The following is a 23,031-nucleotide window of genomic DNA, read 5'->3' as shown; positions in this document are numbered from 1 at the left end:
TGTAATGTTTGCATAACTTGCAGCTAATCACAGCTAACTGACCAGGTTCTGGGGCACATATTAATTGCACAGTCAGGTATGTGACCAGGCATGTGGCCAAGATGCACCCTGGCACTTTGTCAATTTCCTGCAATTAGTCACAGCAAGTTATGCATATCTCAGGTGAACACCCATAGGATTCTGGTCAAAATCTGGAAAATGAACCTGTGATCTGCACCACATTGTTTTTCACATATGTGCATCTGAATGAAACATTGTAGTCCTACGGAGATATGTAGCAAGAAAGAACATTTATTGTGGTTGTTGTGGGTTTTTCGGGCTCTTTGGCCATGTTCTGAAGGTTGTTCTTCCTAATGTTTCGCCAGTCTCAGTGGCCAGCATCTTCAGAGGACAGGAGTAGCACTCTGTGCAACTGGTCACAGAGTGAATAGAGAAAGTGAATAGATATATTCAGGGTCATCATTGCAATGAGAGAGTAAACATTTAAACCAATTACTACAACCATGGAAAACTGATGGTGTGGACCTGATTCAAAGATATCCTTTCTGTATGGGTCTGGTAAAGTGCATAAACCAATTTTTTGCCTACAGAAAATCTTGTTCTGGCACACCCCCTTCTTCTGCACTTTTTAATCTCAGATATCTGCTGATAGACAGATCTGTTGGCAGAATCATCCTACTAGCTAAGAATTACCAGCAGGAGAGCAAAAATATTTGGCTCAGAAAGGGTGGAGCAAGGGAGAGGCCAAATTAGGTCAGATCCTAGCCTCTTCCAATGCAGAGACACAGCCAATAAATTAGTCTGGGGTAAGGGGAGTCCTAAGTATTTTCCTGCACCTGTAACTTGAGACAACATTAGATTCAGTACAGCTTCAGCTGGCCTAGTGTCAGCTGAACCAGTCCTAAGCCATATTGCACAGATGGGATTGCACTCTGGCAGTTCCTGTCTGCACAGCCCTATCCTAATTTCTGATTTTGTTTCTAGAACATGACAGGATGTCAAGGGCTGTTAACAAACCCAACCAACCCAGTGCCCAGTATCCTATTGCCTAAATAAAGAGTACAAGGGAATTCATCTGTGTTCCCCCTCTTCTGTTCTGGTACGTTCCCCATCACATGCCTATTCTCACATTGGTTGCAAGGTCAGCCACTCAGCCCGTTGTGGGATGGGGAGCCTGCCAGAACAGCAGGACTGAAGAAGAGGAGTTTATGGAATTTCCCTTCCATTCTGCTTTTAAGGCAACAAAGCACTAGACAACATATATATGGAGATCACATATATGAAAAAACATTGAACAGGTTCATGTTCCACAAATAATTTTTGAAAGAATGTAGTTTGCATTGGTTGAACAAAACAGACTTTTAGGTCAGAGTTACATCAGGGGAGCTCCATCCAGTGTTCATGGTCCATAGCTGAAGGCTATGTACAATTTTATCCATAGAAAGCACTTGATACATTGGAGACAGATGAGCTTTGCTTGCCTGTTCCTTCCTTCCTACCCACTCTTGCACTCTCCAGAAAGTTATCTGGAGGACTGTCAAAGTGGGACAGAGAACATGACTAATTTGTATGCCCAGACTGCTTTCAATAGCCTCTATAGAAGGACTGCTTGCATGTCAGTAGGGAAATGAGGTGGATAAAACATGGCTGTTTCTTATGATGAATTTTATGCAGTTAATTTCTTGTGTTTGTTCTCGTGAATAGTTTCTCCTTTCCCTTTCCTACTTGAAAACAATAACCTCTGAAGAAGGAAAGAATGGTTGCATGCAATAAATTTCTTCCCTGACAATCACCATACGAACTGGCCACATGTTTCCATTTGCTCTAGTGCTGACATGCAAATAGGCCTTCACATGTGTAAGAGTTTTAACTCCACTAAAAGTCCAAAATTAGTCCAGATTTTGGCATTGCATTGTTCAGGACAATGTCCATAACTTTAGCTTCTATAATATGGCTATTGATAGAAGGCTAGTAATCTCTTATATAAGAATTATTTCCCATATGTTACTTGATGTGCACTTGAAACATTTCCATGAGTGCACTTAAATTAAAAGCTTTATTATTTTATAGCTGAAATCCCATTGCGCAGCTACACAAAGACTATGATTTTTAGATGCAGATTACTGTAAATTAAGGAATCTCTGTAGGCATTATCTATTACATTCAGAGTCAGATGGCTCAGTATGCAACAGATAATATCTATGGGGATTTCTAATTTGCAGCAATTTGCTTCCTGAGCAATAGGATTTCAGCTTATATTTAAGTGAGGTCTATCTGCAAAGAAAAATGTGTCCTTCCCTTTTACTTTACAGAGGGGAAAAACCTTATTTGCCAAAATTATGAAAAGGGATGTGTTTTATTATATGAGAAAGCCACACAATCAGACATAAAATCTATAATATCTATAATATTGGAAGTGTTAGAATTTAGCATTTCAGAGTTTCCAAATTTAATTCTGCAAAGAATTCTGCAGTTTAGCCACTGTCTTTGTATGGCAAATGGTACCCATTATTGAAAGGTGGTCTGTATTTGTACTAATACAGAGAATGCCAGTTTAGAAATGAGCCTGATTGCATGGTTCATTTTGTTCTCCTTTGTAGAGCCAGGCTGCGGCCCACTACAAAGGCACTAAACATGCCAAGAAGCTCAAAGCACTGGAAGCCATGAAAAATAAGCAGAAATCTGTTACTACCAAGGACAGCGCAAAGACTACCTTCACTTCCATCACTACCAATACCATCAATACCAGCTCTGACAAAACAGGTTAAGCGATAATCTCTGTTGTGGTTTATTTCTTTTCTTCCTTTGTTTTTATTGTTTACCGCCATGTTTGTTTGGTTACGTGCTTGACACATTGATTCATGCTTGATCCATCATTCTATGTAATATTGATTTGTTTCTTCTTCTTCGCAGTACACTTAAGAAAGTAAGGTAATCATGACGAGTTGTGCAACTGATTTCTCTTGTGCCCCAAATGGCTTGTCATTGTTTCAGGCATGAATGCACATATGTTAAGATGAGTAATACCTATGGCAAGCAAACAAATGAAAACTGCTCAGAACCTTGGAGTGTATATGCAGTGGTTCTCTCTCTCTCTCTGCAGTTGGCTATGACATACTTTTAGCTACAAAGCACAGCAAAATATTGCTAATTGAGATGGGAAGCCTCTGATAAAAGCGTTGTCAAAGCTTTATTGTCAGAAATCTTGAGCAATGCATGATTATTTCAAATGGGTGTTGGATGATTTCAGGCTGGATAATAGCTACATAAACCACACTTCTCATAAACAGGTAAGTGTGACTGATATCTATTCTTTTGGTTAATTTTCAGTGCCTCAGACTGGGAAGGGAAAAAGCATCTTCGTAATGCCGGATGGAGCACAGATAGTGGATTTCCCCCATTCTTGTAATAATGAAAAGCATCGCAGGCAGCCGGTAAAAGGTGAAGGGATTTTAGTAGTTTGCTATTTAAAATCTGAGCCACTGTCCAGGAACCTTCAAAATCAGAAAGTTATGGGTACTTCATATGAAAAAACTGATCTTGTCATTTCCTGCAGTGTGTTTATAGTGAGCACCATCATGAGGTGCATACATAAAAGAAATGTTGAAAAGAGGGATGAGTATAATGATTTGTTTCCCCTGGAGTTGCAGAGGCTGATGGGTCATGTGACTGAAAGCAGGTTTCTGCACTGCAATTTAACACATCTCAAACTTCGATGGCATTGGCTTGGAGCACTTGCTTTGCCTTTGTGTGTGACCATCTGCTCTTTTGACTGCTGCCCAATTTTAAAGGAATGCAGTGTTTACACTGCAGCAAACTGATTCTTGACAAAATTAGCAGTCCCTAGGCTTCATTGATGTGTCTCCCCACAACTGATGAGACAGAATATTTGCTTGTTTGAAATTTTATAACAATAAGGGCTGCATTGATAAGTGATCCTTTCTTATTATTTTTATCAGTGTCTGTAACTCTGGCATGTTGTGCTTTACTATTGTCATAAGAATTTTATTTGAAGGCCGAGGAATAGCAATTTGCTTAGTGGTTACAGAACAGTGGCTAATCTCCATGATCTTCCAGACTCCAGATCCTGTCAGCTAGATGGTATCAGTTCAAAGTAAATTGGGTTGTGAAATATTAGAAATATTAAAGATGAAAGAAAGCAATGTTCTACCTCATGTATTAGTTTGGGAGTGGGAATGAGCTTGGTTTTTATTAGGAGACAAAACAGAAATTAGTTTTGTCTCCTTAGTTATACTTATGCTTAGTTATACTTATGATAAGCTCATTGATTCGAGCTAGGTAGTATGTATTGTGAAGAGAGACAGGGAGCAATGATTGAAAAATATGTCTTGACCATGAGGTCTTGAAAAGGATTTAGTACTTCATAAGCTATATAAGCTTATGAAGCTTATATAGCTTATGATGCCTGCTTATTGGGAAAAAAGCGATGACAAACCTAGACAGCATCTTAAAAAGCAGAGACATCTCCTTGCTGACAAAGGTCCGCATAGTCAAAGCTATGGTTTTTTCAGTAGTGATGTATGGAAGTAGAGCTGGACCATAAAAAGAGGCTGACCACCAAAAAATTGATGCTTTTGAACTGTAGTGCTGGAAAAGTCTCTTGAGAGTCCCCTGGACTGCAAAGAGAACAAACCTATCCATTTTGAAGGAAATGAACCCTGAGTTTTCACTGGAAGGACAGATCCTGAAGCTGAGGCTCCAATACTTTGGCCATCTCATGAGAAGAGAAGACTCCCTGATGTTGGGAAAGTGTTAAGGCAGGAGCAGAAGGGGACGACAGAGGATGAGATGGTTGGACAGTGTCATTGAAGCTACCAACATGAATTTGACCCAACTCTGGGAGGCAGTGGAAGACAAGAGGGCCTGGTGTGCTCTGGTCCATGGGGTCACAAAGAGTTGGACACGAGTTAATGACTAAACAACAACAAAATCTATATAAGACAACATTCTGGGGTAGTTTTGCCTTTTAACTGCTGTATAATTTTTAAAGTTTCAAGGTTAGTTAATGAAGAATGCTAATTTTTATACATGAAATAAATTGGTTTGGGCAAATGATGAAAGGTAATTTTACCCCTGGGAGAAACACCAGCATTAGTGATGTGAAGATTGGAAAAGAACATGTTTTTAAAAGCACAGCAGTGTAAAATGATGGCAATTTTGTAAGAGCTTTGATTAAATAGCTTATGCAGTATTTTCATGTTGTTTGGAATAATAAGCCTTTTTCAAATATTCGGTTTAGGTTTTAAACCCTAAAAATGACACCTTTAAATATATAGAGTGGTTTAGAAAGCTGTATCATATGCATAAGGATTCTGGCTTTCTATCATAAAGGTAAAGGTTCCCCATGATATTTAGTCCAATCATGTCCGACTCTAGGGGTGGTGCTCATCCCCGTTTCCAAGCTGTAGAGCCAGTGTTTCTCCGGAGACAGTTTCCATTGTCACGTGGCCAGCGCGACTAGACAGAATGCTGTTTACCTTCTCACTGAGGTGGTACCTATTTATCTACTTGCATTTGCATGCTTTCGAACTGCTAGGTTGGTGAGGAGCTGGGACAAAGCAACGGGAGCTCACTCCATCACATGGATTCAATCTTACGACTGCTGGTCTTCTGACCCTGCAGCACAGAGGCTTCTGTGGCTTAACCTGCAGCAGCACCACATCCCTTTCTAGCATAGTGGGTTAATAAAAATAACTCTTGACTGGGATCTTTTGGGTGGGGTCATTTCCATAAGAAAAAGCAGCTGTATTCAATGCTGCACTTCAGCTTGCACAATTCAACAATGGGAGGTGCAATCCTATTTCACTATTGCTGCCCCCAGCACCCCAAAAACAGTTGTAGAGTTCTGTTTAAAAAGTACCACACAAAACCCTGTAATAGTTTATGGGGGCAACCCAAAAGACAACAGGGGAAGGAAAGAAGGGGGGAATTCCTTTCTACTCTCATTACCAAACAGACTGTGTCCTAAGTGTTTTTCTTCTTTAAAATAAGGAAGCATATTTGCTCTTAGGAGGATGCATGAAATCTTGGGTTCAGAATTAGTCCCTTGCCTCTTCATTTTAAATAATGCAAGTATCTGTATAATTCTCATGGGAGTATCAGTGAATTCTGAGCATTCTCCCCAGAGTGTCAGTAACATCAACATGCTTGGAGACCCATTGCTGTCATTTAATACGAGACATCTCTTCTTAATCAATGATTTTCCTTTCCACAGTTTTTCATCTTCTATACCCTAAAAGCTGTTAGATGAAAATCATATTTTTGTTGGCTTGTATCATATGTACATTAAAATAGCGTGGGGAAATGGCCAAGAAAAACAAACCTCCAGAAGCTGATATCCATGATCAAAAGCTTGTTTGCTAACTCTTTTGGCTATTCTGCACCCCCTTCCCCTAAATTTGACACATCTTCCTTGGAAATCCTGTGTGCATTTGTACCTGAACCTGTGGGGAAAAAAAAATCTTTTTCCTCCTTCTATAATCCTACCTTTATAAAGCTGTGCTCAGAAGATTAATGTGTGGTCTCAAGTAAGCTGAGTGAAGGTCATATTGCCATCCCCACCACTATATCATGCACAAACAGTGGATAAATTGTGGGTAATATGTCAGCCACAGCACATTGGTCAAGATTTCACTTGACTGGCTCCACAGATGAACAAAATGTCATCAGACAACCTTCAGTGCCTAGTTGTGAGACCAGGGGAAAGGCCACTCCATGTGCAACCTGAAACAGGAAGTGAAAGAGCCATTTGTTAACTTGCTTATCCCATTAGCCTTTTGCAGGGAAAGATTCCAGCAAGAAGCTTTAGGCAAATCAGAGATAGAATAGAAGCAGTAATAGACTGCCAGTTGAACCAGGAAATTAAGATCTTGTGGAGTGCATTCACATGACACTTTTGAAAGTGTTTTAAAACCTGTGGCACAGTAATGCCAGCTTCTCAGTCCTGTGCACATTTACTCATTCTCCTCCTCAATCATTTCTTTATTGCATTCATAGACTATTACATGTATATTCATGTGTATTTTGACATGCATTTTTCTTAAAGTGTACATTTTTACTCATTTTTCAAATGTATGCATTTTTAATATTGCTCATTTTTCAAACATTCTCATGGTTCTTTGTGCATTCTTTCTTCATTGAAGAACATCACAACATTGGGAATGTACAGCGTTTCAGTGCAAAATGCGCTTTAATCCACTGCAGCTCTCATGATGTACAAAACCGATACTTTCATAGGGAGAAGGAAAATTGACATGTTTCCCATTCTTTTCTTCTTATACGTAAATGCTATCAAGTTGATTCTGACTTACTGCAGCCCCTTCCAAAGTTTTCTAGGTATACGTTACTCAGAAGTGGTTTACCAGTCACTTCTTCTGGGGGTGGTCTGGTGCTGTGTAGTTTGCACAAGGCACAGTGAGGTACAACAGTTCCAACCTCGTGTTTCCTTCTCATTGAGCTCTCCAGTCAGCTTCCGTTTCTTTGTTGTTGCTGTTAATCACTAAGTCGTGTCCGATTCTTCATGGCCCCATGAACCAGAGCACGCCAAGCCCTCCTGTCTTCCTTTTCTTACCAGCAGACCTGATGCCCTACGCTGCCAGTGCCTATGCACAATTTTAAACATAGGGTAACACAGTAGCTATGTTTGCTCCCCTCTAAAAAAAAATGGTGATGAGGTTCTTAACCCTCGGCTCCATACCCCAGAATTATTTCTCTCTCAGAACATTAGGAGACTATCCAAGAAAGTGACCAAAGGCTACTCAGCACCATTCAAAAATATCAAAAGTGGGATATATTTTAAAAATGGGTCAAAAGAGGAGGTCTTTTGATGGCAGGGGCCTGTTTAGGGAAATACATACAAAGTATAAGATGACACTCTGTATTGCCTTGAGATTATTAGAGGAGGAAAGGTAGAATATAAATGTTGAGAATAAGATTGTTAGTGCTTTTTTGGTGGCAGGAATTTTTTACTGTAAATCAAATGAGAACACTATATAAATATTTTAGCTTTCATATTACTATAAAAATCAATGGCTCTGTAAGTAAACTAGCCAGGATTCTCACTATTCTCATCCAGGCATCTTGTGTGTGTGTGTTGTGTTTAATTAGGTCTGTATGGACCACAGAACTAGAGGTGAACAGAACTAGCAGCTGCTGCCAATTCCTACTCGGTGTTCTGAGTAGGAACAAACATTGCAACCATGCTAGACAGGGACTGTGTCTCAGTTCATGCAGCTGTGGAACCAAAGATTCTACTGGGACTAGTTGGTGGATGTACAGTGGTGCCTCACTTAGCGATTGCTTCGTTTAACGATGTATTCGCTTTGCGATGGGTTTCTTTGAGGAAATTTCCCCATCGTTTAATGATGTTCTCTGTGGGGGAATTTCACTTAACGATGTCCGTTTTTGCTCATTTAAAAGTGTCTTAAAATGTTTGAAACCTGTTTTAAATGCTTGGATTCGGTAGTCCACCTTGTGAAACCTATGCACACTTAGTTTGGTTTTGTTCTGAGTCTTCGTTAATTTTTGGTGATTTTTTGTTTTCCCCATTTAAATCCATTGGACAGACCAAATTAAGTTTGCACATGTTTCACAGGGTGCACTACTGAATCCAAGCATTTAAAACAGGTTTCAAACATTTTAAGACACTTAAAAATGAGCGAAAACAGACATCGGAAAGCCATTCAAAAGCACTGAAGTCGGCTTCAGTGCTTTTGAATGGCTTTCCCTTGGGGAAAACATTGTTTCACTTAGCGATGTTTCCTATGGGGATTTTCGCTTAAGGACGGCAATCCGTTCCCATTGGAACGGATTAACTGGTTTTTAATGCATTCCTATGGGAAATGGTGTTTCGCTTAGCGATGTTTTCCCATAGCGATGTTTTTTGGAACCAATTAACATCGTTAAGCGAGGCACCACTGTATGTGAATTTCAGTTACCAATTTGCACCAGTAGACAATATGATCAAGGCTTTTAATTTTTTCCTTTGTCTTTTTTTCCTGCCCATCTAGCTGTATGCAGGGATGTCCCAGAAACAGATAAATATAGAGATAAACTAGACCAGTGGAAAAGCCACAGCCTTTGACAGTTATCCAGCTAAGATCACATGCTCTGATATTATTTCCAAGTTTTATATAGTACAGTACTATGATTTTGTTGAATTGGATCAAGCTGCACTATATATGAGATAAATTTAACAAAAAGACAAATATATCTTTAGACAGCCGTAAAATAAAATCTGAGGAATACCCAAAAATTGTGTGCTCTCCCTCCCTCCCTCTCTGGTATGCTACACTGTGATAAGTTATGTTATGCTATGCTATCACACACACACACCACGCCAGCCTATAAGTATGATCTGGAAATGCATCCTTGCTCAAACAACTTTGCCATGACAAATTATCTTCTGACAAGGAAAGTGTTGAAATGCCTGTTGTTTTGCCTGAAGGTGCTGATGGCAAACGGATGAAATGGAGTCACACATGAAGCTGAAGCAGTAGTGAGATCGGAAGACATTCAGGAGGGTCAGGGTGTTGTGCAAAACTCAGGGATCGTGGTTTGAAATAAATTTAAGATCTGAGATGAAAAGAAGGAAGCTGTCAGTGTCAACAGTTCTCTGTGCAGGGTGTGTGTATGCGTGTGTGCATGTACTATTATTTTCCCATCTCCACACAAAGCTTTTCTCCAAACTGGCCACTGAAGGTGAGCAGATGGTAAACAGGATGAAATGTCACACAGTACCGGGCCCACTCCCTAAATGTAGTTCAGGTGACATAGGCTATGGTAGCAGCTGTCACTACAGAACAGTTGGCTGAAAAGGAGTCATGGAGGAGGGAAGGCATAATAGTTGAGAGATATGGAATTAGAAGATAAAAAAGGGGGAGGGATACACAAAGACTATCTAGGACTAGGTTATGTATTATCACTCTGCAACAGTTAATATCTCTTTGTCAGGTTAAGCTCAGAACGTAATCTTTGCTTTTTTATTTGCTTTTTCCAAAACATATCACTCTTTTTATTGCACATTTCATGAAACTAATCCTTTCCAGGTGAGGTCTGCCACTGCCAACATCCTTGAGTGGAAGAGGTCCTGTATGCCAGGACAGGGGAGTGATGTGGGCCAGAGGAATGTCTGCAGATGTGTCCCTCCACTTCCCCTGTTGAACTTCATCCTGCAGGATCTCTTCTTCCTTGCAAGAACAAGCCCTCCCTGCTTGCTGGATTCTGAAGCAGCTGCTTTGCTTTCTTCTCCCTTTCTTCCAGTGACTGCCCCCCACTTATATTGCTTATTTTAGGGTGAAGTGGATAGTAATAGGGTGTTTGGGTTTTGTTTATTTGTGGGGAAGGAGTTTGAGAGGAATAAGGATGAGGAACGTGGCCTGGGCCTGCCTGACTTTGTTTGCTGTTCTGGATTGAAGGTGCTGTTGCTAAATGCCAGGCCAATGAAATGTAAGGCAACTACTTACATTTTGGTCTAGATGGGCGGGGTATAAATCTAAATAAATAAATAAACATCCAGAACTTGATTCTGGATAAATATGCTGACCTGGTTTTCATTACAGAGACTTGGTTGGATGAAGCTGGGAGAGTTACTCTTTCTCAGCTTTGTCCTCCTGGGTTCTCTGTGCAGCAGCAGGCCAGACCTGAGGTGTGAGGAGGAGGAGCTGGCAATATTCCACTTACCAGGTGTCCTGTCCCACAGGGTTTCAGTTCATATAACTGAGAGTGGGTACTTGGGAAAGAATAGGGATTCTGTTGGTTTACTGCCCAATTTGTTGCGTAACAGTCTTCCTATCTGAGCTGGCTGAACTAGTCTCAGGTGTGATGTTTCAGTTGCCTCAGCTTATTGTGCTGAGGGACTTCAACATCCATGTGGAGGCCATTTTACCAGGAGCAGCTCTGGATTTCATGTCTACTTCGACAACTATAGGCCGGTCCCTAGTGGTATCTGGCCCCACCCATGTTGCAGGACACACTCTTTACCTCGTTTTCTGTACCATACTCTCGGTATTTCTGTTGTCATGGTCAGATTACTACCTGGTAGGGTTTAGCTTATTGGAACTCTGAGCCCCTGCAGGGGTGAGGTAAGCCATTAAAATAATCAGCCCTTGGAGATTGATGAATCCAAATAGTATCCTGACAGCTGCTGAATAATTTTTGGCTGTCTTGGTAGGTGATCCTGGTGAGATCTGGGCTGAATGGAGAAGTGGCATGATTATTCCTAAGTGTTCTCTCCCATGAAGTGCAGCGAGACTAGCTCCTTGGTTTACTAAGGGTGGTGGGGATGATGAAATGGGTGAGATAGAGACTATAGTGACAATGGCAGAAAACTCTGATCAGGTCCAATTGAACACAGGATACAACCCACTGGAAAGCCTGCTCCATGCAGTGATGACGGTGAAGAAGCTATTCTTCTCTGCTAACGTCACATGTGCTTGTCCAGCAGAACTCTTCCAGATGGTCAAGGGCTTGCTGCACAGATGGTCACAGGAGAAGGATACTGACAACTAAGTGGCCCGCTATGAAGATTTTTCATGGAAGGCACTTGGATCTACACTCTGATTTAGATGCTGTAGTTAACAACAGGTCCTGTTGATGTAGCTTTGCCTCTGCTGGTCTCGTTATAACGGATATATTTCAGTTGGTGCAATCTGATGATATGGACAGGATCTTTATAGCACATGTGTGCTGGACCCTTACCCTTTCTGGCTTGTAAAAGTTGCCAGAGGGCTCGCTGTGTAGGTTAGAGGAGTGATTAATGCCTCCTTAGAACAAGGCAAGGTGCCATAATGTCTAAAGGAGGCAATAATAATACCTTTGTTTTAAAAAATCCTTTTTGAATCTTGCTATATTGGATAACTGTTGGACAGTCTCCAATATTCCATTTTTGCGCAAAATCTTGGAATGTATCATTCTAGCTCCAGAGTTTCCAGGACAAAGTAGAATATCTACATTCATTTGAGTCTGACTTCAGGCCTGCTTACGGAACAGAGACAGCTCTGGTCAACATGGTGGATGATCTACACCAGGAACTGGACAGGGGGAGTGTGTCCTTTTTGGTTCTGCTGGACCTTTCAGCAACTTTTGAACCATTGATAATGGTATCTTTCTGGAGTGTCTTTCTGGGATATGTCTTAAAGGTACTGTTTTACAATGGTTCTGACCTTTCTTGGATGACTGAACTCAGAAGATCCTGTTTGATACCCCAGTCATTGGTCTGTGGTGTCCCTCAGCGCTCAGTCGTGTCCCACATGTTATTCAGCATCTACATGAAACCGTTGGGAAAGGTTGTCCAGAGTTTTGAGGTTTGCTACCATCAGTAGATGTAGGGACGTGGTGGCGCTGCGGGTTAAACTGCAGAAGCCTCTGTGCTGCAAGGTCAGAAGACCAGCAGTTGTAAGATCGAATCCATGCAAATAAGCTCCCATCGCTTGTCCCAGCTCCTGTCAACATAGCACCTCGAAAGCATGTAAAAATGTGAGTAGATAAATAGGTACCACCTCGGTGGGAAGGAAACGGCGTTCCGTTTCTTGTCGCACTGGCCACGTGACCACAGAAACTGTCTTCAGACAAACACTGGCTCTATGACTTGGAAACCGGGATGAGCACCGCACCCTAGAGTCAGACACAATTGGACTAAATGTCAAGGGGATCCTTTACCTTTACCATCAGTATGCTGCTGATACCCAACTCTATCTCTCTTTCCCATTTGATTCCGAGGAACTTGTTCTGTGTTTAGACCAGTGTCTGTTGTCAGTGATGGACTGGGTGAAGACTAACAAACTCAAAGTTGATCAAGACAAGAGAGAGGTTCTATAAGGTCAAAGGTCTAGATTTGAAAGGAAAGAAATATTTTCTTATTTTTGGCTGAAACTGAGCAAAGTTTCTTCTGAACTAGGACAGGTTTATAGATTCTGAGAATAAATTTTTAAATGATGGTAAGACTAGAAGTGATTTCATAAACATATTTGTAGCTAACTTTTTTCTGATGACTAACAATGCTACCCAACATAATTTTACTAGGAGCATAAATGGTGAGCTGGTTTATCCTCATGTGCAAAGTGAGATGGTGCCAAAAAAAGAAAACTCCTCATGATAAGAGGGTGACTAAGACTAAGCACTCTTAGTCTTTGAGAGAATTGGTGCATTTGCAAGACTATTGTTTTCATGCAATGCTTAAAACACTGCTAGCGGCTGCCTTATTGTTGGATGGATTTTTAACAAGTGAGACTTTAGAATCAGTCATTTGAATCCTTGTGAGCACTTAGCCTATCCTTTGTGGCTGCTGTATGCACATACAGCAGCCACAAAGTTTAAGAAAGGAAAAAAAATACTAGTGATATTTTGCACGAATTTAACAAGACATGAGGGGAGGAAGTGGTTGTCTGACTATAAATGAGATATTGGTAACATTTCTTCATACCCCTAATGTCTATTCAGAAATAGGCTTCATGGAGTTCAGTGTGTGCTTACATTTTGGAAACTGATTGTCCAAAATGTAAGGAGTGTTTTGCAGATGATATGGACCTTGGTTACAATACTTTATAGGAAAATAAGAGATAACTCCCTCCTATTTGCTGAGATCCCTATCCCTCAGAAAAATATGTTTGTTTTGCCATTCTCTGTGTGTCATGTACCACCACGTCACACTCAATTTATAGTGACCCTAATAAAGTTTTCAAAGAACAGGCGTATCTCGGCTTACTAATTTAATGTGTTCTATGGGATGTTATGTAATGCAGAAAATTTGTAAGCCGAAACACGGACTGCCATATGAATGGGGGCAGTGCTATAAACCTCCAGGCAGAATGCATCCTGGGGAAACTTTCTTCGTACTCCAAAGAAAAAAGAAAAAAAGTGGTTTTACCATTGTCACCTCTCCAAGAGTTTCCATGGTAATTTGAACCCATATCTCCCAAATTCTAGTGCATTGTTTTGTCCACTGCACCACACTGGCTTTCTGAGTAACTTTTATTGGAATACTACCATTGTTTCAAGAGAATGCACTTTACCTTTCTCATACATATGCACGTAGGAATATAAATCTTTCAGCCTCTCACTCAGTTTCAGCCTGTCTCTTTTTAAAATCAATTTCTAAGAGGGAAATTGATTTTTAAAAAGACACCTTTTTCTCCTTGCAGGGAGATTTCTCTGCATAAGATTATTTCCTAAAAAAATCTTGTAGGAAATCTCATTCAGGTCCTGGGCATTTTGTGCTCATTTTTTTCAGATATTTTTTCATTGTTGTTTCCCCAGGATTATAAAAATGTCTTGCACAGAACAGCATTTTTCCTGAGCAAAAGTCACCTGGAAATGGCAGAAGTGCCAACTTTTCCAATGTTGTTACTATTAGTGATGGGCAATGAACAATGAATCACCAAATTCATTAAAAATCATGAATTCATTGATTTTTATTTATAATGAATCAATGCCCCCAACAATTACAAATCAATGAATTTTGGTGATTTTTTTTATTTGTCAGTTCGTTTGACTATAAAGTCGTGCCTAGAAACACCAAAACTGCAAAGAAGCTTCCTCTGACTTTCCTCTACAGCACTGGTTCTTAACCTTGGGTTACTCAGAGTTTTGGACTGCAACTCCCAGAAGCCTTCACCACCTGCTGTGCTGACTGGGCTTTCTGGGAGTTGCAGTCCAAAAGCATCTGAGTAACAAAGGTTAAGAACCACTGCTCTACAGTCCCTCCAGGTTTGGTGAAGAGTGGGTTTCCCCAAGCCAGTTGTTAAAGGGCACTTTTTGGGGTGGGGGGATTTTGTGGGTGTATAACTTGGATGTCTGAAACCTAATTTTTACCAAACGTGGACAGATGGTAGAGGAGAGTTGGTAGCAGCTTCTCTGTGATTTTTGTGTCTCTAGGTGCTTGGAGGAAACTTTCCTGGGTGCCCTCCTTATGCGAGAATAATTTGGATGTCCAAACTCCAAACTTTTCTAAACTTGCAGGGCTTGTAGAGGAGAATCAAGGGAAGCTTCTCTGTGAATTCGGTGTCTCAAGGTTCTTGGGGGGCCATTTCATATGGTTCTAAAGTAAAAAAAATTAAGAGATGAATTGATTCATTGATTCAGCAGAAAAAAATCATACGTTCATAATTTGTGATTAGTCAACCTTGGTGAATTATTAATCAAAACAAACCAGTTTTTCTGATTCGTGCCCATCTCTATTTGCGATTCTTAAGTATAATGACATCTTCTCTGTGTAGAAATCTCTGGACAAGGCATTGAACTGCATGAGCTGTGGCTGTTTCCTATGCAGAATAGTGGATGAAGAAAGGAAAACGGGAAAGGGAGAGAAATGAGACTGTCTTGCTGGTGCAGGAGAACATATCATTGGTTATCAGTCTCCTCATGGACAGACTTAGTAAATCCCCAAGAATGAGAAATATTGTGCATACTCATCATATCTCTAATCCATAGCAAGAATGATTAAGTAGCAATCAAAGTCAGCTCAATTAGTTGTAATGCATAATTCATCTCTGTTTTTATTTACATTTCTTTACTGATACACATTTGTCAAGTTTGAACTAAATTGCCCACATAAATGAATCCTGATGGTATTTAGTGGCCCAAATCCTCTTACCTAGTTACAGTGGCATAGCAAAACCGGCATATCTTTTGGAAGTACAGTGATGCCTCGCTTGACAACGATAATCCGTTCCAGCAAAATCGCTGTAGAACGAAATTGTTGTCAAGCGAAAGTAAAAATCCCATTGAAATGCATTGAAAACCGGTTCAGTTCATTCCAATGGACAAAATACTTCATCGTGCAGTGAAGATTCTCCATAGGGCAGCCATTTTCTGGTGCCTGTTAAGCAAGGAATCCGTCCTAAACACAGTGGGGAGCCATTTTGAGAGCTGCCAATCAGCTGTTTTAAAATCGTCATTTAGCAAAGAATCAGTTCCCGAAGCAGAGAACTGATCATCGTAAAATGAATTTTCCCCATTTAAACATCGTTTTGCGATTGCAAAAACCTCATTGTAAAGCAGATTTGTTGTGGAGCAGGGTAATCGTCAAGCGGGGCACCACTGTAAATTTGCCCCATATTAAGAAATCACAGTAGGAATTATCAGTTGTGTACTGAGTTCTATGACTCAACATGCAACTGATAGTCTAAGCTGGTTTCTTAGATCAGTTCACTTCCAAAAGATATACCATTTGTGTAGCTATGCACAGTATTTCAGCCAATATTGAATATTCTGTGTGCTGTCTGGTGGTGCATAATCCGAAATTCCACCTTGGCATTAGGTACCTAGTCTATCGCCACCAAGAGTAGAAAGAAATGTGAGGGACTTCTTTGGAAAAGGCCTCAAAGGGTAGGAACATGTTTAAGACTACTGAACTCTACTCTGACAATATCTGTGCTGAAGAAGAAATTGCCCACCCCATCTTTGCTACCTTCTACCATTCTTGGAAGTACTCCCTGCTAATTCAGGACTCTCAAACAGATGCTCTCACCCTATGCACACTTACAGAAGCAATTAAAACTGCAGCCCATTAAGCCTTGGGCTTAATTGGTGATTACTTTGTTGATCACCTTCCCCTATGGAGCTTCCATCTTGTGCTCCTGTTTAACCTGAGTACTGCTGGAAACTTTTGTGATCTATTGGCGTAGCTGGCACAACTCAAAAACAGTGGAGGTGTCTTGCTCTGCCATGGCATTGCCACCCCTCCCAAGCAAAGTACATGTGTCCTGATTCACTCCATTACAATTGATTCAGTTTATTCTTTTTGGTCACCTAAATACACACATGCACATATGTAGGGAAACATGCCTATATTATTATAATAAAACTAAAAAAAAAAAAACCCTCTCTCACTCACTCACTTTCATTCTTTCTTTCTTCCCCATTTTGGTCTGGAACAAGACTAGTTTCTTCTGTGTCCCATGACAACATTAATAATACCTCTTCTGGACTGTCTTTGGTAGACTTATAAGGAGCAATTAAATTTTATTTCCCTAATTTCATGAATTTGTATCTACCTGATTTTCATGCTTTTTGCTTTGATACCTCTTCCAGTTCCATTAGCTTTTTCTCCCACCCTCTAGTTTTATGCACTGAAATAAATAAGCAAACATATTGGTGAGCTTCTAGTTTATTTATTTAAATTATTTTTACCCTGCCTTTCTCCTTAAAAAAGACCCAGTGCTGCTTACATCATTAAAATACAGTATTTAAAGGAACATTGGTGAGTATATAAATACAAAAAGGATCAAACAAATAATATACTGAAAAACATGAACAGTTTGTCCCTTCTTCAGCTGAAAACATGATGTCTAATAAAGAAAAATCTAAACACTGATTCCGCTTTTTCAATAACTGACACTTTCCCCCTCTCTAAAGCCCCAAGTTATTTGTTATCGCATTTTCTTGCTATGTTTTCCAAGTTATCTCCTTTATTCATGCAATAAGCCACTCTCTTCCTGAATGAGCTTTTCAGCTCATTCACCTTGTGATGCGAGCTCTGAGACATCTGTTGTACAGTTTTAATCCATAGTACAACCAGCTTTTCCAATTTGTTATCCAAATGTGTCCATTTTCTACTCTGCTGGTTTAATAGCCACCAAAATAAAACAAAATAAAACAGCAGGAGTAAATTTATCTGAAACATCTACCAGGTGATCATTTCTTTAAGCCCACATCCACTTGGCAAATTCTGTCTTATTTACCTGCTGTTTTATAACTATCAGCCTCCTCTTGCCAGTTATATATCTACCAGCAATTAAATATCTCACCATTGTTTATCAGAAGGTTATTAGAAGACTAGAAGTATTGGATAAAATATTTCATGATAAACTCATTATTCTTCCAAGCCAAGTTAAGCTTTCCAGTTCTACCAAATCATGGTGCACATCAGATTGATAAATAATGAAAGAAATTTAAGGAAGGTCTCTAGATCTTTAAGAATTTATATTGATTTAAAAGAATACAGTTTCTATCCAGCTATCTAATCCAAACATTGAATGTAAAAGGCAAGTGTTAATACACTCATGACATCTTTATATTTGTAGCCTTATGAAACTGAAGGAATAAGGAATGTTACAACTGCATGCTGTAGAAACTAAATATACAGTGTACATATACATTCACTCCTATGCTGGTCATGCTGCGTGTGGTTTCAGGAAACTGAAGTCTAAAACACCTGGACAGCCAAAAGTCTCTCACCCCATCCTTAGACCATCTGGCAAGAGGCTCATCCAAGTGCTTTTCTTGAGCTGAGGTTATCTGCCAAGGAATACAGTAGATTGTCTGCTCCCCTTCAAGAAACATACGAAAGTTTGTATTTTACTTGGTGACTGAGAAATAGATTTCAGGTCTCCTGCTAGTTTATGTGAATTCTAGAGCAGATTTTATAGAAATGTTAATATTTTATGTTACATTTGGGGTCTAGTTTATAGTTGCCAGCTGTTTCATAGACCCCCCCCCCAGGTTAGATGGAAGGTAAAGATACACATGTAATAAATGAGTAATATAAATGCAGCTTGATTGGTGGTTAGTATAAAAATCTCTCCTGTTCCTGTAGTCCATATTGTTTTGCATTTTTCAGAGCATTGCAGCACTTTTACTTTGGGTTTTTCCCCCCTTAAAGACGAAATATAAAGTTGAACAGAAAGGCCTTCTTTCTGCACAGCCCAGTTCTGCCCCAATCTAAAATTAGTTTCTTCACTTCCTCTCAGCCAGCAGATAATAGTCTATTCAAGATGGCTGTCATTATGCGACCAGTGACAAGTACTGCTGACACGCCCAACTTTTTTGTTTGAAAAGGCATTTATCTTACTTGTTAAGAGTGTCATCATGTTCTATGCAATGGACATTAAGTATTCATCTGCATTTTAATTAGCAGTGCCCAGTTTTCAATGTCTGAACTAGCCCCCTTTCACTTCTGCTTCACTCAAGGACATTCATATGAGTTATAGGCTATTGGTCAATCATTGCAAAGAAGATCTTATTAAAAATAATGATGTTTCCAGAATACATGATGAAATCACTTACCTAACCTATATCACAGTATCAGCTCATATGTCCCAGCATGTTCATTCAGCTGACATGTTCTAACATATTCCTAACACACAACTTTGCATATAAAAGAATAAATCTGCAACTCCTCTCGCTGAATAGCAAAAAGGCAAATGGAAATGTAAACCTGATAATCATGCATGTGTTTAAAGCCTTATCCAAGTGATCAGTTACTGAATTATACAGTTTAGTACCCTGTTTCCCTCAAAATAAAACCTAACCTGAAAAATAAGCCCTAGTATGATTTTTCAGGATGCTCGTAATATAAGCCCTACCCCAAAAATAAGCCCCAGTTAAGTGAAAGCTCACCCTCCACCATTGTGCAGCATTGTGCAGCAACCAGAAGATGACATGACTATAAAATAAAACATCCCCTGAAAATAAGCCCTAATGCATTTTGGAACAAAAATTAATGTAACACCCTGTTTTATTTTGGGGAAAACACGGTAAAAGTAGCCAGGATTAGAGATGGGCACAAACTAAAAAACAAACCAGAAAATTTGTTAAGAATCACTGGTTGGTTTGTTCGGGTTCATCAAGACCAATGAACCTGAACCAACTTGAACCACAACATTTTTTTTAACAATTTAATGAACTTCCTGGTTCATTCCCTCTACTTCCACAGCCTATCCTGCACCTCCTTCTCACTGTCCTCGTAGCCTTCCAACCTGGCCCTGTTGCCTCCTCCTCTTTATCTTCCACCTCCACTGCCATCCTGAGAAACAGCAGGCCTGGTTTCCCTTCCAGAAGCTGGGCTTCCTGTCTCTGTCCACCACCTATCAGTTGGTAGGTGGGAGCATGCATTGAGACAGCAGGCTTGACTTCGGGAAGGGAAGGGAAGCTGCTGGCTTTCAAAATGGTGGTGGAGGCAGAGGATGATGATGATGAGGCAACGGGACCAGGTAGGGAGGTGAGGGGGAAGGGGGCAGGCTGTGAAGATGCAAATGGGTAATTCAGCACTATGTGGCACCAGTTCAGGGCTGCATGGCACCAGATCACCCATTTACAGTGAAGGAGGAGGGGGCAGGACCAGGTAGGAAAGGAGATGGTGGCAGTGGGAAGGGGACGAGGGCAGGCTTAGGGGTGAGGGATTTAGTTCCCCCCTCCAGGCACAATCAATTAAAAAAAACTAGACTGGTTCATGGTTCATTTTTGTGGTTCGTGCTCAGGACTGGAAAAGAGTTTTGCTTCTTCCCGGCAGTACACTTGCGAAATGAAATGCAGGTGGGGTTCTGATTTCTACACATCTCCATGATGCAACCTCAGCTTTCCCTTGCTATCAGTTCCTCGAATCAGTACTTGCTGATCAATGTGGAGCACTCTCTCTTTTTGGAGAGAAGTGGCAGTAGCTGTGGCAGAGCTATGTACTGTCCTCCTTCATGATTAGACTGAAATTATGAGAAAGAAACTGCATGCCAGCTGCACTATGTGTTCTGCTTTTTGTAATTCACAACAACTTCCCACGATGTCATTACTACTGTTACTTTTACTTTCAAGGTTGCCCAGGTCTCAGGACATCAGCTGAAGTGTCAGGGAATTGTCATTCTGACCTGCGTTTCCAGCCAAGAAGCAAATCTTAGGGCAAGTAGATGTGAAAGGAGAAAGTTTTATTCTTGTTTGTGAAATATCTTTGAGGTATAGGGAACCTGTCTCCCACACATTATCAGGGCTCATTGAGTCAGGGTGAAAGTTTTCATAGATACATTATGCTGGCTAGTCTTCCAACTCTTGCTTGGCCCTTCCAAAGGATCTACCCTGTGACAACATAAGGAAAGGCCCTGCCCACTGGTCTCATGTTTTGGCCCTGAACCCAATGGGATTCTGCTGATCTGGCAACTATTGTCCTGAAATGTGCATTCACAAACATTTGACTCCTGAATTTTAGAAGGATGAAAACAAATAGAAAAGGTCAACCTTAGGGTTTAAGTAATTGAAATTGCCATAGATTCTGCTTGTATTAATATTGTGTGAGGGCATTATAAAGCATTTGTAATAGCTAATGCATTCTTGTCAAATCAAGTAATATTAGAAGAGGGCTTTTATGATGAATATTAATGCAGGAGACAGTCTAAGTGAAGTAAATTATAGAGGGATGTAAATGTAACATTAGCTGCACCAGCAAAGTAGTATTTCACTGTAAATTAATTTGTTCCTATGAAGTTAATAAAAAATTAGTCCACTTAGTATTCATATGGAGCTGGAGAGTTTCTTTTAAGTAGAGTTTCTTTTGAGAGTGTGTACCTGCCTCTAAATTAAAAAGTCCTATTCACAAAAATTAGTTCTCACTATGTGCACTCAGCTAATCAACTCTGCAATTATTTTGCATAGGTCTGACATTTTTACTCAGACATCTGCACATCAGTCATCACAGGGGTTTCAGACCAGCTAATAGACATAGTGGGGAAGAAGTGAAACATATAATAAACCTGCTGGATGAATGCAAATGTTTGATTTGATCATGCCCATCTCTGACTTTTTAAAAAGAGAAACAAGACCAAGAATCGCAAAGTGCAGGTTAAAAAATGTGAGGAATTTAGTTAAATATACTCTTTAATACGTTTGCAGGCATTATGGTGAGCAAAGATAATCAGAGACAACTAGATTTACTTCCATGTACAATAACTGCAGTTCCTGTTGTGTTCAGGTTGTACTACAAGCACCCTGAGAAGGCTGAATCAATAGAAGGCCAACATTATGGGAATTGTGTGGATAATGGTAGTGTTTGCAGCTGTGCTCAGCAGTGTTGCAGGCTCTGGCTGAGTTTTGTCAAGGTAGGAATGCAGATTATGATCTACATGTGTTGCTGTTATGCAAGGGAAGTTTTCATTAGAGAGATCACCATTTGGATATCACACAGAAACTCAACAGGATACAGAGCTTTGCATATAAACCTAACAAACCTAAACCTTTCTCTCTTCTTATTGTCTACCTAACAACAGTTTGCATCATTAGTCTTATCTTTTTATTGTATTTTTATTGTATTTTGTTTTAAGCTGCCTAGAGACGTTTAGGTAGAGTGTGCGACATATAAGTTAAATAAATAAATAAATAAATAAATAAATAAATAAATAAATAAATAAATAAATAAATAAATAAATAAATAAATAAATAAATAAACTTTTTAAAAAAGGAAGAGGAAAGGCTGAGGAAATTTTCCAGGACTGGTCCTCCAATTAGATTTACAGTGGTGCCTCGCAAGACGGGCACTCTCTTTAATGATGAATCCGCATTACGACAAGGTTTTGCGATCGCAAAACGACATTTTGAATGGGGGAATTTTGCTGCGCCATGATCGGTTCCCTGTTTCGGGAACGATTTTCGCTTCCCGATGATCAAAACAGCTGATCGTCGGGTTTTCAAAATGGCCGCCGGGTGCTCAAAATGGCTCCCCGCTGTGTTTAGGAGCTATTTTTTGCTGCACAGGCACCCAAAAATGGCCACCCCTATGGAGAATCTTCGCTGGATGGTGAGTTCTTAGCCGACTGGAATGCATTAACCAGGTTTTAATGCATTTCAATGGCTTTTTTATTTTTGCTTTACGACGTTTTCGTTCTACAGCGATTTCGCTGGAATGAATTAACGTCGTAATGCGAGGCACCACGGTATTGAGATACCTAATCCAGGAGACATGATTGACAGAAGTGGTAGGTTTCGTGCTGCACTCATTCTAGGAGGTTTCTTGCTGATCTTCACAGCTCTTTGCAATAAGGTAGTTCCTACATGCCGAGATTAGAGGGCTCCTCAGAGCCAGACATCACCTGTGATGCAATAGAGGCCATCTCCTGGGATATCCCACCTGCAGTATTTGATTTTGAGGAAGAAAATCCCTCAGAGCCAGGCACTGGAAGCTAGCTGGCTTGTTGGAGGCATTTCTGGCTACTTCCCGCTGGTGATGTTGCTGTATGCACCCCCACCTTCTTTCTCACTATCAGAACTGAGATAGCATGTTCGTAGTGACAGCAGTAGATTGTGTGTGTCACAGTA

The 23,031-nt window shown here is 40.2% G+C and overlaps 1 protein-coding gene across 16 annotated transcripts in view; it reads left to right on the top strand.

The window, feature by feature from the left end:
• The window catches only part of ZNF385D (zinc finger protein 385D), a 528,097-nt gene that overhangs the window by 445,591 nt on the left and 59,475 nt on the right, over positions 1–23,031 (top strand). For 10 of the 16 annotated variants that reach the window (XM_078377266.1, XM_078377271.1, XM_073003386.2 and 7 more), the window contains 2 exons: positions 2,601–2,763; positions 3,331–3,441. In XM_078377266.1, the coding sequence (XP_078233392.1) occupies positions 2,601–2,763; positions 3,331–3,441 (274 nt within the window). The remainder of the gene's footprint in view (positions 1–2,600; positions 2,764–3,330; positions 3,442–23,031) is intronic. The other 6 variants (XM_073003387.2, XM_078377270.1, XM_078377269.1 and 3 more) reach the window with 1 other exon arrangement.

The sequence above is a fragment of the Pogona vitticeps genome, chromosome 6, assembly GCF_051106095.1.
Source record: "Pogona vitticeps strain Pit_001003342236 chromosome 6, PviZW2.1, whole genome shotgun sequence".
Taxonomy (NCBI): domain Eukaryota; kingdom Metazoa; phylum Chordata; class Lepidosauria; order Squamata; family Agamidae; genus Pogona; species Pogona vitticeps.
The sequence above is the reverse complement of the archived record's forward strand: the minus strand, read 5'-3'. Positions and strand labels throughout refer to the sequence as shown.